General features: G+C 50.2%; 1 protein-coding gene across 2 annotated transcripts in view; it reads right to left on the minus strand.

Moving 5' to 3' along the window:
• Window positions 1-11,830: 11,830 nt before the first annotated feature.
• The window catches only part of ITGAE (integrin subunit alpha E), a 65,245-nt gene continuing 50,575 nt past the window's right edge, over window positions 11,831-26,500 (minus strand). For both annotated transcript variants that reach the window (XM_047757532.1, XM_047757533.1), the window contains 7 exons: window positions 25,975-26,038; window positions 25,785-25,892; window positions 22,077-22,133; window positions 21,688-21,783; window positions 19,402-19,497; window positions 13,389-13,499; window positions 11,831-12,179 (listed from right to left, as the gene is read on the minus strand). In XM_047757532.1, coding sequence (XP_047613488.1) covers window positions 12,084-12,179; window positions 13,389-13,499; window positions 19,402-19,497; window positions 21,688-21,783; window positions 22,077-22,133; window positions 25,785-25,892; window positions 25,975-26,038 — 628 coding nt within the window. In that variant the 3' untranslated portion in view covers window positions 11,831-12,083. The remainder of the gene's footprint in view (window positions 12,180-13,388; window positions 13,500-19,401; window positions 19,498-21,687; window positions 21,784-22,076; window positions 22,134-25,784; window positions 25,893-25,974; window positions 26,039-26,500) is intronic.

Genomic DNA, 26,500 nt, shown 5'->3' on the forward strand with positions numbered 1-26,500 from the left:
CCATTAATAGGTCCTGACATCGCTTTACTGAGTTCCAACGAGCACATCCAAAAAAGAAAACAGCAGCGTGTTTAGGGAAGTAAGGGGAGACGGTTTGTGAAACTTTGAAGCATGGGTGTTTGCATATGACATCATGAGGTGTAAAATATTTCTTCCTGTGGTCGAAACATGAAAAATACTTCTCATGCGCTGCAAACCCAAGTATTTGCCATCTACCCCCGCGTGGCTGGGGTCAGCCCACCGCCCCCGCCAAGTTCAGGTCTAACTCCCTTTATACCCAAAGCAGCAACAGGGGTCTTTGCTTTTAGCACCTGTTATCATTAGAAGTCCAAACCAGGGATGTTTCCAAAACCAAGATGAAGTCTCCACTTGAATGAAAATTTTGCCTTCCGTCTTCGAGGGCTGGTTTCTCCAGTCTCTCCGTAACCCCATCTCGACAGGCCCCCTGTTCAAATGATCTTGGCCGTCATTGCAGAATGACTGCTTCTCAGCACTTACGACCTGCTAAGTGCTGTTCTCAACGCCTTCTCTGTACGGACACGGACACGCTATGACGGACTGACTGCTTATCCTCATGTTTCCCTACGAGTTTGGCCGTGTCCAAGGTAATACCACGAGTAAGCATGGGGGCCAGAATTTGAACCCAGGCAATCTGGCTCCCCAGCCCAAGAAATCACCTCCACTGTCACCGTGACAACAACCACCTACAGTTTCCACAGCAACCCACTCAATTCAGTCCGCCAGCGGGCCAGAGAGCTAACTCCCAAGCCTATTTCACACTTGATGAAACGAGGTCTGAGGACGCCTGAGAAGCCAGGGCTGGTACTAGGTCTCCTGGCCATCCAGCGGCCTCTGTCCTCTGATGCCAAAAGCCTCTTCTGGGCATTTAGCATGTCGCCAGCCATCTGCAGAGCCGCTGGGGAAGGGAGTCACTGCTGGGGAACACCTTCGACCCAGCACCACACGGCACTCCTTGGCGTGAAGCCGATGCGCAGGACACCACGTGCAAGTGAGGGGTCGGCCAATGGGGGCATTCCTGGCATGGCTCAGAGGTTAATGAGCCCAGCTAGTATCCATGGGGATGTGGGTTCCATCCCTGACCTCGATCAGTGGGTTGAGGATCTGGCGGTGCTGTGAGCTGTGGTGTAGGTGGCAGATGCGGCTCAGATCCTGCATTGCTGTGGCTGTGGTGTAGGCCGGCAGCTGTAGCCCCAATTCGACCCCTAGCCTGGGAACCTCCATATGCCTCAGATGTGGCCCTAAAAAGACAAAAGACAAAAAAAAAAAGGGCACCTTCCGCAGGGCCTGGCACTGCCCCCAGGGCCAAGAGCACTGCCCTGCCATGCGAAGAACTGATGGGTGCCTTTCAGCTTCACTCCCTGGGTCAGGGGTTGGGGTGAAAGGCTAGTCCTCAAATTCGTCAAAGCCTCCTTCCCCCTCCTCTCCCAAGGGGTCCACATGCTGCTTGATGAGAAGAGTGCTGTCCACCTAGAGCAGGGGTGGGCAGTGAAGGCAGAGGCCAGGCTCAGCTCGTGCACCAGACTGTCCTGCACGATGGAAGGAAGCTTCAGTAAAGTGCTGGAGAATTAGAAAATGAACTCAATCCTGTTGTGGTTCAGCAGATTAAGAACCCAACCAGGATCCATGAGGACGCAGGTTCGATCCCTGGCCTTGCTCAGTGGGTTAAGGATCCAGTGTTGCCATGAGCTTGTGGTGTAGGCTGCAGATCTGAGGTTGCTGTGGCTGTGGTGTAGGCTGGCAGCTGTAGCTCTGATTAGACCCTTGGCCTGGGATCTTCCATCTGCTGTGGGTGCAGCCCTAAAAAGAAATTTAAAAAAATTTTTTTAAATGAACTCAAAAAGTAGTCTCCAAAAAATAAAGGAAAGCAAACTAGAAATAATGAAAACACAGGGAGTTCCCACTGTGGCTCAGTGGACATGAACCCAACTAGTATCTATAAGGATGTGGGTTCAATCCCTGGTCTTGCTCAGTGGGTTAAGGATTCGGCATTGCCGTGAGCTGTGGTGTAGGTTGAAGACACGGTTCAGATCCCGTGTTGTTGTGGCTGTGGCGTAGGCTGTAGCTTTGATTCAACTCCTAGCCTGGGAACTTCCATATGCTGCGGGTGCGGCCATAAAAAGCAAAAGAAAACATAAGCCCCATAAAGTAATGTGATCCTTGGAGTAGAGGTTCAGAGGTTACACCAACTGAATGAGGTTCTACTTCCCACTCCTGACAGAGGAGGGCTCAGGCAAGGCCTGATTCAGGAGCTCGGAATGTTTCCTTAGACACACGAAAGTCCTTGAAGCCAGAGAGAGCTCTCCTTCAGAGCCCTCGGTATCCTGGGTGGCCCAGGATGGACCAGAGCGGGGAAGGCAGGGCGTGGACAGGGTTTCGCAAAGCCATTTACTCTTTAATTTTTCTTTTGCTCTGGGGAGTCCTGCTAGGATAAACACCTTCCATTAATAGGCATTAGTGGGCCATTTAAGAAACAGCAGATGCATTAGTAATGTGGCCTCAGTAAAGTCAAGAGGAAGAGGAAGCCCGTCTCGGCGGGAAGCACTTCTGCGTCCATCAGGTGCTCTGTGACCCATCTTAGTGGATGGGTGGTTACCCACTGCTCAGTTCTCAGAATGTGACCTGGGAGAAACTCCCCTGAAGTCACTTCAAAAAGGTAAATTGATCCACCGGACACTGAAAAGGATAAAGACTGAAACTCAAGTCCACCAAACCCACAGGCAGTGCCTGCTCCAACTCGCCCGGTACATCCCAAAGCTCGCCCTGCGCTCGCTCCCGCTCCCGACGGGGGCTTCTCCAGCCACTTCATGAACCTGCTCTCATCCATCCCCTTCCCGAGGTTCACAGGATTGTAGTGACAAACCAAGAGTGAGCAGGACGTCCTCGCGTGAAACCCCCCAAGCGGCTGTGGCTTCAGCAGTCCCTGTACTCAGCCTTGCACAGATTCTCACCTTTTTAGGGCCTCACCTTTCTGTGGCCGTGGTCCCCGCCTGCCTTTCTGGCCTCGTAAGCCCGTTACACACACCAGCCCCGGGGCAGGTGACAGTGTCATCACATCCTGCACTCTCCCACCCCAGCGCCTCTGCGCTTCGTGGTTCTGGGCTCAGCTTCACAGGGTCTGTCTCCTTCACGAAGGCCTCCTGGATCCTTCTCTCAATTCCAGAAGGACAGGATCCGACCCTGCTTCAGGGAGGTGCAGCTGGGTGCGTATCTTACCTGCAGGGCTATGAGGGCAGAAGAGGCCTATATGAGGCAGGCGGTCACCCAGGAGAGAAGGGGAGACAGGGGAGGGAGGGGAAGGGAGGGAGGGGGGAAGGTTGATTTCTGATCGCCCTGCCGCTACCTTTTTTTTTTTTTTTTTGTCTTTTTAGGGCCTCACCAGCTGCACATGGAGGTTCCCAGGCCAGGGGTCTAATCAGAGGTACAGCTGCCAGCCCATGCCAGAGCCACAGCCACACCAGATCTGAGCCGCGTCTGCAACCTACACCACAGCTCACGGCAACACCAGATCCTTAACCCACTGAGCAAGGCCAGGGATTGAACCTGCAACCTCATGCTTCCTAGTCGGATTCATTTCTGCTGTGCCATGACGGGAACTCCTGCCTCTACCCATTAAGCCTGCATATCTGAAATGTCAGGAGTGACTAAGCCTTTATTTTTGAGTGTGTATTTCTAGAAGATTTCAACAGAGATGATCCTACCAGAGCATCATGTTAAATTTGTTTCCTGAAGCAACTTGTTAGTCATTGAGACTCCAAGTGTGCTGAGGGCTACTCACTGACCAAGTACAATCAGATGAACAAACCCTGATCTCATACCAAGTACCTCCCAGGGCGTGGCTCTGGCAGCAGCTATCACCCTGGAGTGTGTGCCCCAAAAGCCGATTCCCGGGCCCAAGCCTGGCTAGAGCATCAGGACCCCGAGCAGGTGGGGCCCGGGAACCTGAGTTGCTGAGCTCCACCTGTGCCTCTTCCTCAGCAAAGCCTGTAAGCCTCCACTCCCTCCCAGGCTGCTGTTCACTCACAACTCTGCCACGTCTGTAATGAAGCTTTCGTGGAAAAATATCAGACCTAGAGATTCTTCCTTCAACTAGCTCTGGAGATTTGGGCAAGTTGTTTCCTCCTCCAGGTTGGCTGGAGGGATGGTTAGATCAGCTGCAAAAGTACAGGGCCTGGGGTAAAATGGATGCTTTCATTAAATGGCGCAGCACATCCATGAGGCCACAGGTTCGATCCCTGGCCTTGCTCAGTGGACTGTGTGTAGGTCACAGACGCAGCTCGGATCTGGCGTGGCTGTGGCTGTGGCAGAGGCCAGCGGCTACCGCTCCGATTCGACCCCTAGCCTGGGAACCTCCATGTGTTTCGTGGCCCTAAAAAGCAAAAAAAAAAAAAAAAACAAAGCCTCAGCATATACAGACTAGATCTGTGAAGTTGGATGGAAAAGATTCCATATTTTTTACTGCGCTCTAACTGAAATGTACCATTTCCTTCCGTTATGAATGTAGGCAACAAACCAAAGGAGAATTAGCAGTACCTGCACCTTAAAACCAACAGAAATTATAGATGTTTCCGGAGTTCCCGTCGTGGCTCACAGTTGACGAACCCAACTAGGATCCACGAGGATGTGGCTTCCATCCCTGGCGTTACTCAGTGGGTTAAGGATCCAGTGTTGCTGTGAGCTGTGGTGTAGGCCAGCGGCTACAGCTCCGATTCGACCCCTAGCCTGGGAACCTCCATATGCCACAGGTGCGGCCCTAAAAAGCAAAGCAAAAATTAAAAATAAATAAAAACAAGTTGATGGATGAATAGATGGAAAAATATGTGATAAAACAAGCATAGTAAAAAAAAATTTTTTTTTGGTCTTTTTGCCTTTTCACCTTTTCTAGGGCCACACCCGTGGCACATGGAGGTTCCCAGGCTAGGGGTCTAATCAGAGCTGTAGCCACCAGCCTATGCCAGAGCCACAGCAACGCCAGATCCAAGCCGCGTCTGCAATCTACACCACAGCTCACGGCAACACCGGATCCTTAACCCACTGAGCGAGGCCAGGGATCGAACCCGCAACCTCATGGTTCCTAGGCGGATCCGTTAACAACTAAGCCGCAATGGGAACTCCAAGCATAGTAAAGTATTAATGGAATAAACCAAATATTCAGTGTAGAATGCAATTTTTCTGTATGTTTGAACATTTTCATAAAAGAATATTTGGAGATAATCTGAGAAGGTTTCTAGGCATCACCAAACCACCAAAGGGCTTTATGGCACACTAAAGAGTTAGAAACCCCTGACCTAGAGGTACTAGCTGGTCCTTAACTAGCTAATCTACTGGTGAGTTCTTTATCTAGGAGGCTAGGGACTCCAAGCCCCAGTGCAGAATCCAGGAGTTAAGGCTGGTAGCCTTTCCCTAGACTAGGAAATATAAAAGGTTTGCAGAACCAAAGTGGGCCAGTGGTTCCTAGTCCAACCCAGGAATCTAAGGCCAAGAGCCCAAGGACATCTGCCTGAGCTCTCGGCAGGGCTAGACGAGGCCCCCTTCCCCCGCCCTGGACAGAGAGGAGGCAACCCCAGAAAGCAGGCCTTCATGCCCTCCCCTCTCTGCCCTTAGGGCTGCAGCTGGTTTTACCGGGTCCTGGGAGCTACCCAGAATCCTCTCCTCGGGAGGAGGGAAGGGGAGCAGAGCCTCCAGCCGGCTCTCCTGGAGGCTGGCACTGTGGTCCTGTCTTCTTGTGAAACTTAGGAAGAGTTCCTCTTTTAGACCAGTGACAACTATTGCTTTCTAGTGCCCACCAGCGAGTCTGCAAGACTCAGTCCCCCACTCTGGAGAGCACACCGCTCTCTGATTCTATTGAATCTGCAAGACTCAGTCCCCCACTCTGGAGAGCACACCGCTCTCTGATTCTACCGAACTCAAGTCACCCTTACGTGCCCAGTGGCACGTTCAGGCGGCTGCTAACCACGTACTGTTCAGTCTGGAAAGCTACTTGGCATATTGCACAGCAATGACCAAAAGGTCTTTACTCCGCTTTTGGAAAAAGCTGAAAGGGCTTCTTTACAAACTGCAATGAGCTATACAAATTTGTGAATTCCCCAAAGAACATTAACTCAAGCTATCAGGTCTCCCTACCCTACACCCTCACATGCAACAGCAGCATTTTGTCTCTGACACTGGGTTCTAGAAAATGGTCACAAAGGGGAGTTCCCGTTGTGGCTCAGCAGGTTAAGAACCCGACTAGTATCCATGAGGACACAGGTTCTATCCCTGGCCCCGCTCAGCAGGTTAAGGATCTGGCATTGCCATGAGCTGTGGTGTAGGTCGCAGACGAGGCTCAGATCCCATGCGGCTCTGGTGGAGCGGCAGCTACAGCTCCAATTGGACCCCTAGCCTGGGAACTTCTGTTTGCTGCGGGCATGGCCCAAAAAAGAAAACGGTCATAAATGATCACGAATGGCAGAATTTCTGCTCTCGTTTATGTAAAACACACACACAACCCCCCTCCCCAAACCTATGTACTTGTATATATGTGAATATTTACAAAAGCACAGAACACGCCCTGGAAGGACACACGCTCCAGCACTTTGCCTCAGCCAAAAAGGGTGGGGTACAGGATGGGGCGAGGCTGTGACTACGGCAAATTTTCACTTTCCACTCTTGATCTTACTGTGAGGCTGTATCTATATATTTCTCTTTTTCTTTTTTTTTAGGGCAGCACCCACAGCATACGGAAGTTCCCAGGCTAGGGGTCAAATTGGAGCTACAGCTGCCAGCCTACAACACAGCCACAGCACCACCAGATCCTTAACCCACTGAGCAAGGCCAGGGATTGAACCTTCGTCCTCACAGATGCGAGTCAGATTCGTTTCCGCTGGGCCAGGACGGGAACTCCTAGCTACATATTTCTTACGTACCCTTTGGAATGTCCTTCCACTAACCAAAATGACGTCCAGTCAACTGGACTTGGGAACTGCCTATGTAGGCGCATCCAGCAACCTCCTGAGCTCCGATATTTGAACTGCAATTCCTGAGATGATGAAAACTCCTTTGGTTCCCTTTACTAAATCTGTTCTTAGTTAAAAGTAATGGCACTATCCCAAGGTTATAATTAGGGCTAGAAGACCCCAAAATACCTAAAACTGAGGGGTATCTTAACCACATACCCCTCCTTGTAAGGGTAGGAGAGAAGAAGTGCATGGACTAGTCCACGAGTGCAGCTAATTTTAGATTGCGAGGTGTGGCTGAACGGAATGGCTCTTTCTCAAATCTAATTAAGCCTAAAGAGTTGACCAATTTAGACCTGCGCATTTGCCCATTTCACCCCTCCCACCATCAAATTCAAAGCTCAGAGGTTATCGCGAGAGACGAAGGTTACTGGAATCAGTACTCACCGGTCTCTAACAGGGAAAATGAAAACAGAAACTACAAGGGGAACTGTTCCCCTTGCTAGTGTCCAACTGGCCCCATCGAGGTCCTTTTCTGGCCAGGATAGTGGCTCTGGGACACGACCCACTGTCCTTCGATCTATGCAAGCTTTAGCACTTCCTGTTCCCAGGCAGGAGACGGTGAACAGGAAACGGGAAAGGCATCTTCCAGAAGGCAGGCAAAGCTGTGGCCCGAGCCACAGCACACGAATGTCTATAATCTAACTACGTCTCTCTTTAAGCCTCTGCCTCCTCACAGACTGCTTCCTTCTCAAGTCTTCTGACTACAGTGACATAGGCCTAAGTCCAATCAGCTCAGCTCAGTCAACAGCTCGTAGATGGTCAATACAGGCTTGACGGGAAGCAGGGTCTTATTTGCGATTAAAAAAGGGATAAAAGCAGGGATTGCACATCACCTGTAATAATGATGATTTAAACACAACAGGGAAATATCTAAGCAAACTTACCTATTTCTTTTCCTTCAAAGGCAAATCTCACTGTAACAACCCAAGAAACACATAGGCATGCTCCTGAGTTATTGCAGACTCAGTTCTAGATCACTGCAACAAAGCAAATACCACAAAAAAGCCAGTCACACACATTTCTGGTTTCCCAGTGCACATAAAGGTTATGCTTACACTACACCGTAGTCCACTACGGATGCAATAGCACCATGTCTAAAACAACAATGTACATACCTTAATTTAAAAATAGGCAGTTCCAGAGTTCCCGTCGTGGCGCAGTGGTTGAAGAATCCTACTAGGAACCATGAAGTTAAGGGGTCGATCCCTGGCCTCACTCAGTGGGTCAAAGACCCAGCCTTGCCGTGAGCTGTGGTGTGGGTTGCAGACTCGGCTCAGATCCCGAGTTGCTGTGGCTGTGATGTAGGCCGGTGGCTACAGCTCCAATTAGACCCCTAGCCTGGGAATCTCCATATGCCGTGGGAGTGGCCCTAGAAAAGGTAAAAAGACAAAAATAAAATAAAGTCGGGCACAGAGGTAACTTCTCAGAGCCCTACAAGCTCTAGTCAAAGAAAGAATGGTTGAAAAAAAACTATAAATATCAGAAAGACTCCAAATTACCATTTTGTGAGGGTAGGATTTTCTTCTTAGAAAATTCAAGAGGGTCAACAGGAAAGCTGTAAAAAAAACAGAGTCCAGGAGTTCCCGTCGTGGCGCAGTGGTTAACGAATCCGACTAGGAACCCCGAGGTTGCGGGTTCGGTCCCTGCCCTTGCTCGGTGGGTTAACGATCCGGCACTGCCGTGAGCTGTGGTGTAGGTTGCAGACGTGGCTCAGATCCCGCCTTGCTGTGGCTGTGGTGTAGGCCGGTGGCTACAGCTCCGATTCGACCCCTAGCCTGGGAACCTCCATATGCCATGGGAGGGGCCCAAGAAATGGCAAAAAGACAAAAAAAAAAAAACAGAGTCCAACAACACTGCAATAAAACTTTAAAAAATGAAAACAAACCGAAAAACACATAGAGTCCATTAAGATGGCAGATAAGATAAACATTCAAAACAACCAACTGTTCTAAATACAAATTCTCTGTAATAAGTCAGGGGGAAAAAGGTATTTTTCACAGTAGCAATAAAAAAACATAAATACCAGAGTTCCTATCGTGGCTCAGCGGAAGCGAATCTGACTAGTAATCATGAGGACACAGGTTGAATCCCTGGCCTCAACCGGTCGGTTAAGGATCTGGCATTGCCATGAGCTATGGTATAGGTTGCAGACGCTGCTTGGATCTGGCATTGCTGTGGCTGTGATGTAGGCTGCTCTGATTCGACCCCTGGCCTGGGGACTTCCATATGCAGTGGGTACAGCCCTGAAAAGACAAAAAATATATAAAATATATATATATACACATGTATATAAATACAAAATACAATGCATCTAGAATTAAAGTCTATAAATTAAGACCTCTCTGAAGAAGAAAACTACAAAATCTTGCTGCAGGGTTTTTTAAAAAACCTCAGCAAGTGGAGAAATGTCATTTTTTTTTTCTTTCTCAGCCACACCGTGGCATATGGAAATTCTTGAGCCAGGGATCAAGTTTAAACTGCAGCTGCAACCTACACCTCAGCTGCACAATGCCAAACCCTTACCCTCCTCTGCCACAGCAGGAACTCCAAGCAATGCCTTATTTCTGAGTAAGACAATACTATAAAGATAACAATTCTCTCCAACTTAACCTAGATATTTAAATTAAAAGCTCAAAGGAAGTTTTTTTCAATCTTAAACATACTAAGAGGAGTTCTCATTATGGTACAGTGGAAACAAATCAGACCAGTATCCATTACGACTCAGGTTTGATCCCTGGCCTTGCTCAATGGGTTAAGGATCCGGCATTGCTGTGAGCTGTTGTGTAGGCCGGCAGCTGTAGCTCCAACTTGATCCCTAGCCTGGGAACTTCCATATGCTGCAGGTACCGCACCTAAAAAGCAAACAAAACAAAATAAAACAAACAACAAAAAAAACAGAAACTAAGAATTATCTGAAAAAGACTAATTTTTTAAAAATAAAAATGAGGAGTTCCCATCATGGCGCAGTGGTTAACGAATCCGAGTAGGAACCATGAGGTTGCAGGTTCTATCCCTGGCCTTGCTCGGTGGGTTAAGGATCCAGTGTTGCAGTGAGCTGTGGTGTAAGTTGCAGAAGCAGCTAGGATCCCACATTGCTGTGGCTCTGGTATAGGCCGGTGGCTACAGCTCCGATTGGACCCCTAGCCTGGGAACTTCCATATGCCGCAAGAGCAGCCCAAGAAATGGCAAAAAGACAAATAATAATAATAATAATAATAATAATTAATAAATAAATAAAAATGAGGAGTTCCCGTCGTGGCGCAGTGGAAACGAATCCAACTAGGAACCATGAGGTTGCGGGTTCGATCCCTGACCTCACTCAGTGGGTTAAGGATCCAGCACTGCCGTGAGCTGTGGTGTAGGTCACAGACACGGCTCGGATCTGGCGTTGCTGTGGCTGTGGCGTAGGCTGGAGGCTGTAGCTCCGATTGAACCCCTAGCCTGGGAACCTCCATATGCCATGGGTGTGGCCTTAAAAGACAAAAGACAAAGGAAAAAAAACAAACACAGAGGAGAAGGCTAGGTGTTCCCCGGTGGTCTAGTGGTTAGGATTCAGTGCTTTCACTGCTGTGGCCTGGGCTCAATGCCTTGTTGAGGAACTGAGATCCCACATCAAGCTGCTGCACAGCAAGGCCAAAAAAAACAAAAACAAATTTTAAAATAAAGTATATTAAAAAACCAAAAACCAATAAACAAGAAGGCTGAGGTCACCCAGAAGTCAGGAGTGGCAGGAAGCCCCCACCAGAGCTGGAGCCCACACTGCCACACTGCCACTAAGGGGCCTGTCCTCACCTGATGCCACCACACGGCCAGAGCAGAAGGAAGCCTTCTCCCATCTTTCCACCTTCTAGTCTCATGCAAAAGAGAGACTAAAACCTACACTGCAGGGGAGTCTGGGAGATGGTTAGCACCTTCCTGCGCCTGATACTGGGAGAGCAAGGACGAGCAGAGGAGGTGGTTACGTATTTCTGCAGGTGGGGCTGCAAAAATCAGTTATGCTTCTGAAGAAAAAAAAACAAACAAACCACAGGTTAAATCCCCTAATTCACACCTTATACCCACATAGGTTTCAGAAAACACTGAAGTTCGGAAGAAATAATAACGAAAGCCCCTGAAGACAGAGGGGTCACAGGACTGCCTTCTACATCACACCCTTCTGCGCCACTTACCTGTTGGCAGTGACTTTCATACCGCTTGGTAGAGTTGGGAGGGGAGCGATGAGGCCAAGTGTTACCAGCGTGGGGCATTTAAATAAAATAAGGTGCTCAGAGCAACACTAGCCTGTAACTAGGCCCTCATCTCTGTGCTCCCAACTCCCAGGCCAGGTTCCAGCTCCTGCTTCTCCCGGGACGCATTCACCAAGGTCCCCTGAGCAATTCACTCAGCAGGAAGCCGGGTGAGGGCCGGATAAGAGACAGGATGTTAGGTCGACACGTGCAGACCTGTTCACACCCAACAGAAACGATGCTGCTGCAGAACGAAGTCCTGGCCTCCTCCTCTCCCTTCTTCTTCCTGTTTTGGTGACCTGTGTTTTTCTACTTTTTACATCTGTTCTGGCGGTGATTTTGGGGGGGCCTCGTTTGAAGTAACAGGCCATATCTTGGGCTCTGAAACTGCTAGGCTAGGAACTGCTTTTGTCCACTGTCCCCCAAGCTGTACTTCGTGGAACACCATTCTGGAAGGCGTTAACAGAAACAGCAGGAAAATAAACACTCTTAGACAAATAAGGTTGGGAAATGCTGTACAGCCTCCTCCTGAGGGGAGAAAAAAGAAATCACAAGGTATGTTACATTTACACACTAAAGGCACCGCTGTAAAGAAAACACTGTGACTTTATTTATTTAATACCAAATGCTCTCCAAGTTTCTTTTCTGAACTGATACACAGACACTTGGGGGACAACGCATGGTTAAAAAACAACATTCCACTAACAATCTGTTAGATCCTGCCCTCCATCATCCTAAAGGAAAAGCAGTCAGTACTTTTCCAAGAACTGTGTAGTAATCACCAAGTCTCTAGAAGCTCCAGGACTGTGGGTGACACTCTCCATGAATGAGAAGGCTGGTCCTAATTTTCTTCTTCCAGCAAACTGTCTGATTTCAGCTGGGACTGCCGCATGCTGTCCAAGTTCAGCTGTTGGTATTTTCTTTTAAAAAAGCCACACTGAAACGAAGGGAGAGAAGCCCAATTACAGGCCTAAACCATGCATCTGGTTCGGAAAACAACTTATCTGGTTGCTGCCAAAACGGCCTCTGTGCTCCTCCGCGTCTCTGCTTCCCGTGAATCTCCCGATACTCCCACCACTGAGAGACCCGTCTTAAATCCTGCCTGTCCACAAGCCTCTCCCACGCGCAGGCCCCAGTCAGAAGGGATTTTCCACTTCCTCTGAACCCCGGGGGCACGTCAACCCATTTGAACGTAATTCTGCAAAGTCCTCCAGTTTCCCTGGTCGTAGGATCTGCTCATGCAAAGGTGCTCCATCGACCAGGCTGAGGCTAGAAAGAGATCCAGTACAGCCTCCCGCCTCGAGAAGCCCACAGTCTGGTGGGAAGGGAAGCAGTTACAACACAGTGTGGCGACGGCCACTGGGAAGGGTTTCCAGAGGGGAGTTCAAAGGACTCGGGAATCTCTGGGCTGAGTGTGAAGGGAAGAGTGAGAGCAAGTCAAAGAGAAGGAAGGGGCGAGGGAGGTGGGTGTGGAGAGCCTCGCTGCAAGCACAGCACACAAGCCGACTTCGTCACTGTGCTGAGCAAAAGCAACACTTAAGGCGTGGAGAGAGCGGAGGCCAGAGAATGGACGGTCTCGAACAGCAGCGAAAGAGTTTGACCCTTAAGATGGGAAGGCAGGGGAGTGCCCGTTGTGGCACAGCGGAAAGGACTCTGACTAGGAACCATGAGGTTGCGGGTCCCACCCCTGGCCTATGCTCTGTGGGTTAAGGATCCGGCATTGCCGTGAGCTGAGGTGTAGGTCACAGACGCAGCTCGGATGCTGTGTTGCTGTGGCTGTGGCGTAGGCTGGCATCTTCAGCTCCGATGAGACCCCTAGCCTGGGAACCTCCATATGCCACGCGTGTGGCCCCAAAAAGCGAAAAAATAAAACAAATAAATAAATAAAGCGAGAAGGCCAGGGTTCCCGCTGTGGTGCAATGGGTTAAGAATCCTACTGCAGAGGCTTGGGTCACTGTAGCGCGGGTTCAATCCTCTGCCCTGCATTGTGGGTTAAAGGATCAAGTGCCGCCTCAACGGGTGCGTAGCTGAAGGAAGAGGGAACAGTGCCCGCAGGGCCAGGGCCGCCGCTCTAAGACAGGGGCTGGCTGTGCCAAGGAGGACTGTGCCCGACACCAGAGCCATGAGGAAGGTGAGTGGAACCGACCTTGACTAGGATGGCGATAACCACGATCAAAACCAGAAGGCCCCCAACACTGCTTTGAATGATGAGAGACAAAGAATACACCTCCTCGTCTTTCAGGAAGGTGACAGTGATCTGGAACAAAACAAAGAGACCATCCCATGAGTAAAGGCAAAATGATTAAAAAAAAAAAAAAAACCACGAAACAACTCCACATTATTTTAAGGAGCAAAATAAGAGAAGCTGGCAGCATTCGGTGTATTGATCGGGACAGAGGACAGTAATGCAAAAAGTTAAAGATTTCCTGATGCAGCATCTAAAATTAGCTGATGAGGGAGTTCCCGTCGTGGCGCAGTGGTTCACGAATCCGACTAGGAACCATGAGGTTGCAGGTTCGGTCCCTGCCCTTGCTCAGTGGGTTAACGATCCGGTGTTGCCGTGAGCTGTGGTGTAGGTTGCAGACGAGGCTCGGATCCCGCGTTGCTGTGGCTCTGGCGTAGGCCGGTGGCTCCAGCTCCGATTCAACCCCTAGCCTGGGAACCTCCATATGCCGCGGGAGCGGCCCAAAGAAATAGCAACAACAACAACAAAAAAGACAAAAGACAAAAAAAATAAATAAATAAAATAAAATAAAATTAGCTGATGAGATTCCTGGTTTCCGGTTCCACATGTAAGACATCTGGACGTCACCATGCCCTGCTAACAAGTAAGCCGCCGAAGGGACTGAGAAAAAACAACAATTCTTTCTGGATCCCTAAGAGAGGGGCAGACACACGCAAGGCAAACTGCTGCCCCCTTGAGGGAAGAGAGCGGAGGCCTTTACCGGCCCTGGGGGAGCAGAACCGGAACTGCCATGGAGGGGCCACCGGGGCGCAGCGCTGACAACCCTGCAGCTGACGAACCCCAGGGAACGCCGTTGCTCCACGAGCCCAAGCAGGTTCCCACAGTAAACACTGCAGCAAATACCCTCGGTGCTTCCCGCAAGGGGGGCGAACAGTTCGGAAAGAAGCCAGAGAACTCTGTTTATGACAAGGCCTGCCCTCGGGGGAAACAAGTTAACCACAGCCTCACCTGCTGGGTATGACCACAGCCTAACCATCCCAGGGGAGGGAAGGACCCAACTCAAGCCCACTTTAGCCATCCTGTCCCCAGGAAGGGGGTTGAAAAACACCTGAAAAACACCTGTGGTGACGTCCACAGCCCAGAGGCACAGGCTCCTTAAAAGACTGAGACCTAATCACGGACCACAGAACACCTCCCTCCTCGACATCTCACCACATTAACGAAGGTCTATCTATAGCTGTACCTTTCAGGAGATCCTGTCGAGGCACAGCGGAAACGAATCTGACCAGGAACCATGAGGCCGCGGGTTCGATCCCTGGCCTTGCTCAGTGGGTTAAAGATCTGGCATTGCCATGAGCTGTGGTGCAGGTCGAGATGCGGCTTGGATCCCATGTGGCTGTGGCTGTGGCTGTGGCGTAGGCCGGCGGATGTAGCTCTGATTAGACCCCAACCTGGGAACCTCCATATGCAGCAAGTGTGGCCCTAAAAAGCAAAAATAAAATAAAAAATAAAGCTGTACCTTTTACTTGGTACACCATGTCCAGCTATCCAGAAGAAGTTACCAGGCATACCAAAAAGGAAAAAAACAAAACACAACAAAACAACCATGATTTGAAGAAACAGAGCAAGCATCACAACCAGACAGGGCAAGCGTGTTGGAATGAGCAGTCCAGGAATGTAAGGTAACTACGGTGCATATGCTAGGGCTCTAATGAATAAAGCAGGCAGCACGCAAGAAAAGAGTCACGAATCCCAAGAAAGAACTAAAAAGAAACGCTAGATGAAAAAAACGCTGTAAAAGAAATGAAAAATGCCTTTGATGTGCTCATTAGTAGACTGAACATGGCTAAGGAAAGAATCTCTGAGCTACATATAGCAATAGAATCCTTGAAAAGCAAAAAGAACCAAAACTGGGTGCTGGAGGGGACCAAAAAAACCAAAGCACAGTAAAATTATCTAATGACAAAAATTCTTTTTTTTTTTTTTGGTCTATCCTAGGGCCGCACCTACAGCACATGGAGGTTTCCAGCTAGGGGTCTAACTGGAGCTGTAGCTGCCAGCCTACGCCAGAGCCACAGCAACAGCAACCACAGCAACTCGGGATCCGAGCCACCTCTGCAACCTACACCACAGCTCATGGCAATGCTGGATCCTTAACCCACTGAGCAAGGCCAGGGATTGAACCCGAAACCTCATGGTTCCTAGTTAGATTCGTTAACCACTGAGCCGTGACGGGAATTCTGACCAAAACAATTTTTTTTGTCTTTTTGCCATTTCTTGGGCCCCTCCCGTGGCATATGGAGGTTCCCAGACTAGGGGTTGAATCGGAGCTGGAGCCACCGGCCTACGCCAGAGCATAGCAACGCGGGATCCGAGCCGTGTCTGCAACCTACACCACAGCTCATGGCATTGCTGGATCGTTAACCCACTGAGCAAGGGCAGGGATCGAACCCGCAACCTCATGGTTCCTAGGCAGATTCGTTAACCACTGCACCACGACGGGAACTCCTGACCAAAATTTTTTATACAAACTATTTTTGGTCTCTTTGTCTAGAAGAGCTAAGTCTGTTAAGGAGTCTCTGACGTTTTAACAGAGGATCCCAAGGAATTAAGGTCTCTAGGTTTTAAGGAATACTGAAAGAAACACAATCAAGACTTTATATCTAGCTACACCACAAGCTCACCACTTCAAAGCGGTGACCTATGTTAAATGATCTCTAAGACTCCTCCAACCTTGTCTGACAACTCATTTTGATCTTGCCTAACGATTGATGGAACATTTTTCCAACATGAAATAACAGGACAAGGAAACGGTCTGCTCTTCACCAAACGAACATCAGAGACACGGTACGAAGCGCAAACGGCATCCATGTGTGCTACTGAAAAGCTCCTCCATCGGAAGCCACCCTGCACTGCTGTCCAAAAGCGCTCTTCATTCCGGAAGCCCAAGCATCCTCTCGCTGACAGGGGTCAGCTGGAAAGCCCAGGGGCTGTGCTTCCCAAGTGGGACCCAGACACGGCCCTCCCAAGTTGAGGCCAGCACACAGACCAAGCCAGAACATGTTCCCAGGGCCTAAGTGGGGCCAGAGGGCCATCGAGACATCTGAGCCTGCCCCAAACTCTGAATCCCTTCCCGTAGCTGTCTAAGCACCACGGTCAAGGATGCTTTGGAGAGAATTACTGTACCAGGTGTAAGGCTGGACAAATTTACCTTTGAGGCCTCTTCCAATCAAGTTATAAACGCTTCCAAGGGTTGACCCCACCCCAGGCACTACTGAAGTCACAGGCAGCTGAACTTAAGTTCTGAGCCTTGGGAATAGGGAGGGAGGGAGCAGAGCAATGGAGAGGGAGGAAGAACAGGAAGAAAGCTGGGGTTTCCTTTATGGAAGAGTGAAGTGGGGGTGGCGGGGGGTTGGGGGGGGAAGGACTTGAGGGCCTGGGGTTTATGAAAGTAATAAAAGGAAGACCCATGAGGACAGTGTTGTAACAGGCCAGATTTGAGTAGAAGAAATACTCCTATTTCTCCAAGCCTCTTCCCTTTCTCCTCTTCCAAACCCACAGGTTCCGAAAGTGCCCCAAAGCTGTCCCGGCAGATGTGCAGGGAGAAGCAGGACACAGGATACCACTGCTTGCAGCAAACACTGATGGTGGCCTAGCAGCCATTCTCTTCTTTCAGATTTTGTTCAGGAATCATGACTGGTCTAAGCGGATCACAGCAAAGCCATCCTGTTTTTCCAGGGATGGACAGGAGACCCAGTTCTCACTCATAAGGTGGAAGGAGACTGTCTGCTGGAACTTTTAGGAAACTGTTCCTCCTTGAAAAGGGAAAGCACATGAAGAAAAACTCCTTTTGCCTCTGACCTCTTGGCTTGCAGTTTTGCTGCAAACCACACGGGAAGTCCATTGGCTTGCCATTTTGTATTCTGCCATGTGCAAATACAGCACTGGAGTTCCTGTCGTGGCGCAGCGGAAACGAATCCAACTAGGAACCATGAGGTTGAGGGTTCAATCCCTGGCCTTGCTCAGTGGGTTAAGGATCTGGCCATTAGCTGTGGTGTAGGTCACAGACGCAGCTCGGATCTGGTGTTGCTATGGCTCTGGCGTAGACCAGCTGTAGCTCCGGCTGGACCCCTAGCCTGGGGACTTCCGTATGCCGTGGGTGCAGACCTAGAAAGACAAAAAAAAAAAAGAAAGAAAGAAAATACAGCACTGGGAGAGGTGGCAATTTTGCCAGCCATGAGAGAAGGCGTCACCAACACACAGCGGGTACAGCACAAGATTCCAAGGGGTCAGGCCATTGACCCCGGTCTGCCTCCCTCACTAGATAAACAGCAGATGCCTCTGTGGCACATCAGCAGGAGTTTCCCCTTACTTACAGCTGAAATGCACTTAAAACTTTGCTTCAGGAAATGAATTTTTTAAAAGGAAAATAATCATGCTATAGAAATAAAACCATCAGTAAGTAAAAGGGGGAAATTTATACGCAAACTAATTAAGAATGAGCATATAAGAAACTATTAACATGGAGCTCCTGTCGTGGCTCAGCAGGTTAAGAATCTTGAATCTTGACTAGTATCCACGAAGATGCGGTCCGATCCCTGGCCTTGCTCCGTGCTTAAGGATCCGGCACGGCTGTGACCTGTGGTGTAGGGTGAAGACACAGCTCGGATCTAGCGTGGCTGTGGCTGTGGCTGTGGTGCAGGCCAGCAGCTGCAGCTCCAATTCGACCCCTAGCCTGGGAACTTCCAATGCTATCCCTGGCATGGCTAAACAACTGTGCCTTTCTCCTCGTCCAGGGAGGAAATCAGAGGACCTAATGTTTAGCAATCCAGCCTCACCCTCTTAACATTCCCTCAGATACTGAATCATGCCTAATTGAGGAGCTCGCCTCTCCGATGACAGCAGCACATCGAGGTGAGTGTGAACAAGAATGACAACGCAGGGCGGCACACGCGGTATTCAGCCCGGGGATCATGAAGGTCAGAATGACCTGAGGTCATACTTCTGCAAAATGAATCCAAGGGTTCTAGCACTCAGTCTAAGACTTACAAAAGAATTATGCATTCCAGGAGCTCCCGTCGTGGCACAGTGGAAGTGAATCTGACTAGGAACCATGAAGGCGTGGGTTCGATCCCTGGCCTTGCTCAGTGGGTTAAGGACCCAGCGTTGCCGTGGGCTGTGGTGTAGGTCAAAGATGCAGCTCAGATCTAGCATTGCTATAGCTGTAGTGTAGGCTGGCGACTGTAGCTCCAATTAGACTCCTAGCCTGGGAATCTCCATATGCTGCAGGTGCAGCCCTAAAAAAAAAAAAAAAAAAGATTTACGCCTTCCTGAGTACTGTAACTGTGCTACATCATAACTAAAAACTGATGCCACACATGAAGAGTTAATATATGTATTAAAAAACTCTCACTTAGGAAATGAAAAAAATACATATTTTCAAATCAAAGTATATATAGCTGTTGATTCCAGCCTAGTTATTTCAACTGAGACTTCCTTAGCTTAGGCCTTTTATTCAGGTGCCTCATTTCAGAGACAGAAGAACTGAGGCAGCAGCTGAGTAACTCAAGGTCACAGAGGCAGTTGGTGACAAAGTCAAGATCAGAAGTGATGACTGGAGTCCCTGTCATGGCTCAGCCAGTTAAGAATGTGACTATTATTCATGAGGATGTGGGTTCGATATCTGACCTCGCTCAGTGTAACATCCGGCACTGCCTTGAGCTGCAGTGTAGGCTGCAGACGCTGCTCAGATCCTGAGTTGCCGTGGCTGTGGTATAGACCGGCAGCTGCAGGTCCAATTCGACCCCTAGCCTGGGAACTTCCATATGCCAAAGGTGCAGCCCTAAAAAGAAAAAAAGAAGTGATAAGACTGAAACAGGAAGACAGCAAGAGCCAAGTGCCTGTACAGGGCCTCCAAAGCCAGGCTGTTTTCCCAGGACGCCACCCAGAAAATAAGACAACGGCCAGGGATTACCTTAGTTCTGTGGTTCTCTGCATTCAGCCCCTCATATAGAGACTTGTTGAAAGATATTTCTCCAAGGATCGCCAACTCAATCACATCTCTTCGAAACTATAAGATGGGTTTAGAAAGAAAAACGAAACATATTTTAGACACAGGAAAACTATTTTTGGATGGCACTCACCATCCTTCCTTTCAACGTGTTCCTTCTCCAGTATTCCTTCAGCTAATTAACTGCCTCAGGAACCACAAAGCTACCCAAGCAAGAAACCTCCGGTTACACCTCAGCGTCTTCTCCCTTACCCTTTACTGCGTACCCCACCATGTGCCCCAAGTCAGTTCCTGACGATTCTCTTCTTTCAGGTTTTCTTGCACCTGTTCCTTTTTCTCCATCCTCATTGCTACTTTTTTGGTTCAGATCTCATCATTCTCACCCGGATCACTGCATGATGTTAAACTAGACTTTAGTCCCCACTTTTTTTTTTTTTTTTGCCATTTCTTGGGCTGCTCCCGCAGCATATGGAGGTTCCCAGGCTAGGGGTCGAATCGGAGCTGTAGCCACCGGCCTACGCCAGAGCCACAGCAACGCGGGATCCGGGCCGCGTCTGCGACCTACACCACAGCCCACGGTAATGCCAGATCCTTAACTCACTGAGCAAGGCCAGGAATCGAACCCATAACCTCATGGTTCCTAGTCAGATTCATTAAACACTGTGCCACAACGGGAACTCCAGTCCCCACTTTTTTTTTTTGTCTTTCTTTTTGGCCACCCCATGGCAAATGGAGTTCCAAGGCCAGGGATCAGATCCAACCCACAGCTGTGACCTATACCACAGCTGAGGCAGGTCCAGATCCTTTAACCCACTGAGTGAGGCCAGGGATCAAACCCATGTCCTGGTGCTGCAGAGACACCACCAATCCCATTGTGCCAAAGTGGGAACTCCTAGTTCCTACTTTGTTTTGTTTCATTTTCTTTTTTGTTTTGTTAGGGTTGCACCTGTGGCATATGGAAGTTCCCAGGCTAGGGGTCTGAGCTAGGGGTCTGGGCTAGGCTAGGAAGTTCCCAGGCTACATCACAGCCACAATGCCAGATCAGAGCTGTGTCTGCGACCTACACCACAGCTCACTGCAACGCCGGAGCCATAACCCATGGAGCAAGGCCAGGGATCGAACCTGTGTTCTCATGGATACTAGTTAGGTTCATTACTACTGACCCACAAAGGGAACTCCTCCTAATTCCTACTTTTGAATGAGTGATCTGAGTAGGCCTCTCTAAAAAAATAACCTGAGATAAATATAAGAAGAAACCACACACATTAAGATTTGGGAGAAGAGCAGTGCTGTGCAATAGGAACAGCAAGTAAAAAGGTCCTGTGGTCAGAACAATACTGGCAAGCTGGAGTATAAACAGCAGGGAAGAGGTGAGTACTAGAAGGTGAAGTTGAAGAAGCAAGCAGAGACCAGATCATAGGATGCCTAGCAGGCCACTGAAAAAGCACAAATTTTAGTTTCAGTGTATTCAAACTTTTTTTATTTATTTATTTTTTTAAAGTAGATGACAGGGAGTTCCATTTTGGCTCAGTGGTAATGAACCCGACTAGTATCCATGAGGACGAGGGTTCAATCCCTGGCCTCGCTCAGTGGGTTAAGGATCTGGCATTGCCATGAGCTGTGGTGTAGGATGAAGACACAGCTCGGATCCTGCATTGCTGTGGCTGTGGCGTAGGCCTGCAGTTATAGCTCTGATTTGACCCCTAGCCTGGGAACTTCCATATGCCCTGGGTGCAGCCCTAAAAAAGCAAAAAATCCCAAAACACAAAACTCAAAAAACAAAACACCAGAAATGACTGGAACAACATTTCCTTTTAAGAGATAGCTTTTATGTGAAGACCGTATGTAGAGGGCGTCACAAAAGCAGAGGCAAGAAGTGCAGAGAGAAGGTTACGCCAATAAACCCAAGCGAGAGGCAGTGGCCTGAGCTACAACAGCAGCAGTGGAGATGGGGAGAAGCGAAGGGATGTAGAATATATTTGGGAGAAGTGGAGGGGGTAGAAAGACAGAGTTTGCTGCTGGAACAGATCTGGGGATGAAGAAAGGGAAGAGTTGCATGTAATTCCTAGAAAACCTAGTAAGTAACCTGGGTAAGTTACCCTGTAAGTTACACCGAGTAAGTGGGTAAGGAACAGGTTAGGACAGCAGCAGGTGGTTCAAGAGACCTGTTTGGGACGTGTTCTATTTGGAAAGGCTATCCTTCCTAAGGAAGAATCCCATGAAACAGCAGGACAGTCAAATCTGAAGTACCTGCTCTGATTGACTTAAGGAGAGCTCTGCGGACACGGTTACATTTTCTTTATCCGAAGTGATGTCACAGCTCACCGAATGCCATTCTTCCACACGCTGGAAGAAGATGGATGTTAGCACAACCCCTCCACGGCTGGAAAAGCCAGGAATTTTAGCACTCGGCACACACAACACCTCAAGGGCCCAGAATAGAGAACGTGAGCAGTTTCTGCGCTCTCTTGTCTCTAGCAAAGCCGCAACCCTGGCGAACTTGACCTGGTGAAGAGGCTAAGGAGCGCCCCCCGCCTGTGCTTTCAGGGGAAACCTCGGAAAAGTACTATCAGGGCGTCTCACGTCACTGGCTTCACACCCTCCTCCCTCCCTGGGCCCCTGGGGACAGCTGCACTCACCTCAACCGGATTGCTGCCACAAGCGGGTTCCTGCTTCTGCGTGCACACAGTGTCGGCCTGAAACGAGAGCAGTGCCCGCAGCCCAATGAAAAAGACAAATCGCCATAGTTGGCCGCTCTCTCCCACTTCCGGCGAGACCGTCGTGTTGCGCAGGCGCACGGTCGGGCGCTAGGACCCGGCGGGCGGGCAGGCCGGCCGGCGGGCGCGTCTGCGTCTCGAGGAAGTCTCGCGGTGTTTGCATTTGAACTGCCTGGCGGGTGCCGGCCATGGCGGCGTCACTCCCGCGACCCGGGAGTCAGCTCTTCCGAACGTATGGGGCTGCCCGCGGCGGGGGGCCGCGGCGGCGGCCGGGCCAGGCAGCCGTGCAGTGGTTCCCGCCGCAAGACCGGAAGCGTTTCTTCAGCAGCAGCAGCAGCGACGCCAGCGGCGGCGGCCCCTCGCAGTCCCTCTCCTCCGACGATCCTGACGACCCCGACTTCCCCAGCAGCCCGGTGGGTCAGCGGCGGAAGCGCGCTGGCGGCCGACTGTCCAGGAACCGCCCGAGTCTGAACGCGACCCCGAGACGCCTGAGGCTGCGAGCGCGGTACCCTCAGAAGTGCAGCACCCCCTGCGGCCCGCTCGGACCGCCGCCCTTCCCCAACCGAAACCCGGGCCGCCTGAGCCCGGACCTCAGCGTGTGCAGGCAGCCCAGGGACGGCGGCGAGCTGGGCACCAGTGCGTCCCTGTTTAGCTCTCCGGCCTCTCCCGGCCCCGGGTTCCCTGCGCCAGGAGACAGCATCGGTACCGACCCTCCCGCCTCTCTCCATGCAGCCTCTGAAGCTCCGAGCGGCTTCCACCTCCCAGGAACCTCCCTGGACCGGGCACCTCTCCCCTGCTCCCAGGAGGCAGCGACAGCAGGAAGCAGGCTCACCAGGTTGGCCCACCAAGCCCATGCCAGCCTCAGGTCAGCTCTCTTTAGCCTTTTGGACCCAGGAGATCTTGAGCATTCTGAGCTTGGGGCAGATGGGAAGAATATGAGGGAATCCTGCTGTGAAAGGGAACTGGTGGGGGACAGGCTGGAGAGCCCAGGTTTATCAAGCATGGGTAAGAAGAGGGCCACAGGCCAGGACTCTTGTCAAGAGCTCGGGTCTCAAGGAACTATCCAGATAGAATACCAGGGGGCCCGCAGGTGCAAGGGCGGTATTATACCTGCGAAAATCAACCGGCCTGAAAGAAGTGGGCCAAGCCGGAAAAGGAAGCATCAGGAGACAGCAGAAACATCCCTCCTTCATCACCACCAGTTTAAAAAAGGCCAAAAGATGGAAGAAGATTCATTTGTCACCCAGGAGCTGACTCATTCACAGAACACCTGCTCTTGGACCAAATCCAGAGCTTCCTTCAGTTTCCACAGGAAGAAGATTGTCGTGACTGCTGTGTCGAACGTGTGTGGCAGCTACACCGTTGCCAGTTCCCTCTCTCAATCCCTCATGTCAGAACAGTCAAACCCTCCTTTCACGAACAGAACAAACAGTGCTCTGTCCCCTTGGCACTCCTCCTCCATGTATTTGCTCACCCCCTTAAAGTCACTACATGTCACAGACAAAAAGGCCTCTGATGCAGAAAAGGTTTATGGGGAATGCAGTCAGGAGGGCCCTGTCCCCTTCAGCTACTGCCTTTCCGAAGAAAAACTGGAATGCTGTGAGAAGATTGGGGAAGGGGTGTTCGGTGAAGTGTTTCAAACAATTGCTGACCACACACCAGTGGCCCTGAAAATCATTGCTATTGAGGGACCCGACTTAGTCAATGGCGTTCATCAGAAAACTTTCGAGGAAATCCTGCCGGAGATCATCATCTCCAAAGAGCTAAGCCTCTTGTCTGCTGAGGGATGTCATCGCACCGACGGCTTTATCGGGCTGAACTCCGTGCGCTGCGTTCAAGGATCTTACCCTCCCTTGCTCCTCCAAGCCTGGGATCGCTACAACTCAACGAAAGGGTCTGCAAACGACCGGCCTGACTTTTTTGAGGAAGACCAGCTCTTCATCGTGCTGGAATTTGAGTTTGGCGGGATCGATCTCGAGCAAATGAGTTCGAAGCTGAACTCCATTGCCACCGCCAAGAGCATCCTGCACCAGATCACCGCCTCCCTCGCCGTGGCAGAGGCCTCGCTGCACTTCGAGCACCGCGACTTGCACTGGGGAAATGTGCTCTTGAAGAAAACCAGCCTCAAAGAGCTCCACTACACCCTCCACGGGAAGACGTACCCCATCGCCTCCCGCGGGCTGCAGGTCAACATCATCGACTACACCCTGTCTCGCCTGGAGCGGGACGGGATCGTGGTTTTCTGCGACATCTCCATGGACGAGGACCTGTTCACGGGAGAAGGTGACTACCAGTTCGAAATCTACAGGCTGATGAGGAAGGAGAACAACAACTGCTGGGGCGACTATCACCCTTACAACAACGTGCTCTGGCTGCACTACCTCACGGATAAGATTCTGAAACAGATGACCTTCAAGACCAAGTGTAACACCCCCACCTTGAAGCGAACAAGGAAGAAGATCCAGCATTTCCATGAGACCATGCTGGCCTTCCGCTCTGCCACCGACCTGCTCTGCCAGCACAGTCTCTTTAAGTGAGCAGGGGCAGGGGGCGCCCACCAACCCCAGCAGAGGGCTCGGGTCTGGAAGCCCCTGCTGCCGTTTTTAACCTCTAGCCCCAGAACAGGGTGGGATTTCCATGCGTAACAGGTGTCCAAGCAGCTTTTCAAACAAGAATTTTGCTTCCCAGTGGAAACTGAAATGTTTGTTAACATGTTTAAAGTTAAAAATTATTCTTAAAAAATAAACTATACCGGAGCATAAATGTTTACAGCTGAAAGGCCCTCTTGCTAACTGTCAGCAGACTCCATTCTGTAAATTCCTTCCCACCTTTTCCTTTTTGAGCCTTGACACTTTATAGAGACTGAGCAGGGGGAGAAAAATCAGGAAAGCCCAAAGCCTCAGCTGTCGCAGTGATCAGATCTGGTGGCTGTAGGTGTCAGAAGGCTGGCTTTGGGAACCTCACTGCAGATGAGGAGTCACCTGCCAGCAAAGCGCCTGTAGCAAAGCAGAGACGGAGGCAGACAGTCTGGAAGGCAAGAGGAAAGGAAGATGGTAGACACTTTATAGGGAGAAGTGTGAGAAATGCCACCTGTTTATCAAGCTCACTTGCCAACCTCAAAGAAAAGCAGAAGTCATTGATTTTCAAAGGGAAAATAAATGACTCCATGGCTACTAAAAGGTTTGAATTTTTGCTTATTTCTTCATCAAGGGAAGAAAAACAAATGTCGCGTTAAGGGCCGAGTGGTTAATATTCCTTGTGAACCTGACTTTGGTAATTTACTCCTAATGTCTTCCCAGGTTAACTAACCTTTTCTTCTTTCTTTTTTGCCTTGTAGGGCTGCACCCTCGGCATATGGGAATCCCCAGGTTAGGGGTCAAAATCATTGGAGCTGCAGTTGCCAACCCTTGTCACAGCCACCACAGTGCCAGATCCAATGCCGGATCCTTAACCTCCTGAGTGAGGCCAGGGATCAAACCCACAATGTCATGGATACTAGCTGGGTTCATTACCACTAAGCTACAGCAGGAACTCCTCTGCTCGTTTTCTAGAGCTCTAGTTTTTATACCTTTGAGAATCCACAGTCACTCTGCGGAGCTGTGATCCTAATACAGAACAACCTCTAAGTACCTGAGTCTTGGTCAGATTCTTCACTCTTATGAGCTGGAAACCTTGCAGTTTAACCGGAACACAAATTTGCAGCTGGAACTTAGCTCCAAAAGGGTTCTCCCCATATATCTGCAAAACAAAATCAGAGTGGGAGTCACGCCTGGCGTTGCTTTGCCGCCTGGGGCTTTGCAATGACCAGCGCAGCACTTACGTCGAAGAGGAACTCTCTGTGGTAGGAAAGCGCCTGGCTGGTGTTCAGGTACATCACTGATGGTCTGCATTTGAGAGGACGAGGATTAGCCTCAAAGCCTCTTTCTCAGTTTAAATACACCTCAGTGCTACCACGTAGACACACTAGGACAGAGTGCCCCGATCCTTAAGAGGGATCAGAGCAAGTGGTGGTAGGGCAGCTGGGATCGGGTTAGAATATCTCAATTCTGTATATTTGGGCTGGTTCTGTCTCTAATTATCATTCCCGGGAGTGGCCTTACTTTTTCCCTTCCTTTCTTCCCAACCCCACAGCCCCCCTCTTCCCTCCTTGGCATCACATTAGTGCCCCCCTTGGATTACAATCCTGGGCTTCCTAGGACCCAGCTATTAGTGCCCTAGAGATCGGTGGGAGCCGGGGTTCTCAGCAGCCTCCTCTCAGGGAAGGACAAGGCCAATCCACCCTGACCACCAGTTCTGCCCATGAGGGAGAACACCTGACACTTCCCCTCAGGTGTGGGCCCCTTGGA

Source organism: Phacochoerus africanus, chromosome 14 (assembly GCF_016906955.1).
Source record: "Phacochoerus africanus isolate WHEZ1 chromosome 14, ROS_Pafr_v1, whole genome shotgun sequence".
Classification (NCBI taxonomy): Eukaryota; Metazoa; Chordata; class Mammalia; order Artiodactyla; family Suidae; genus Phacochoerus; species Phacochoerus africanus.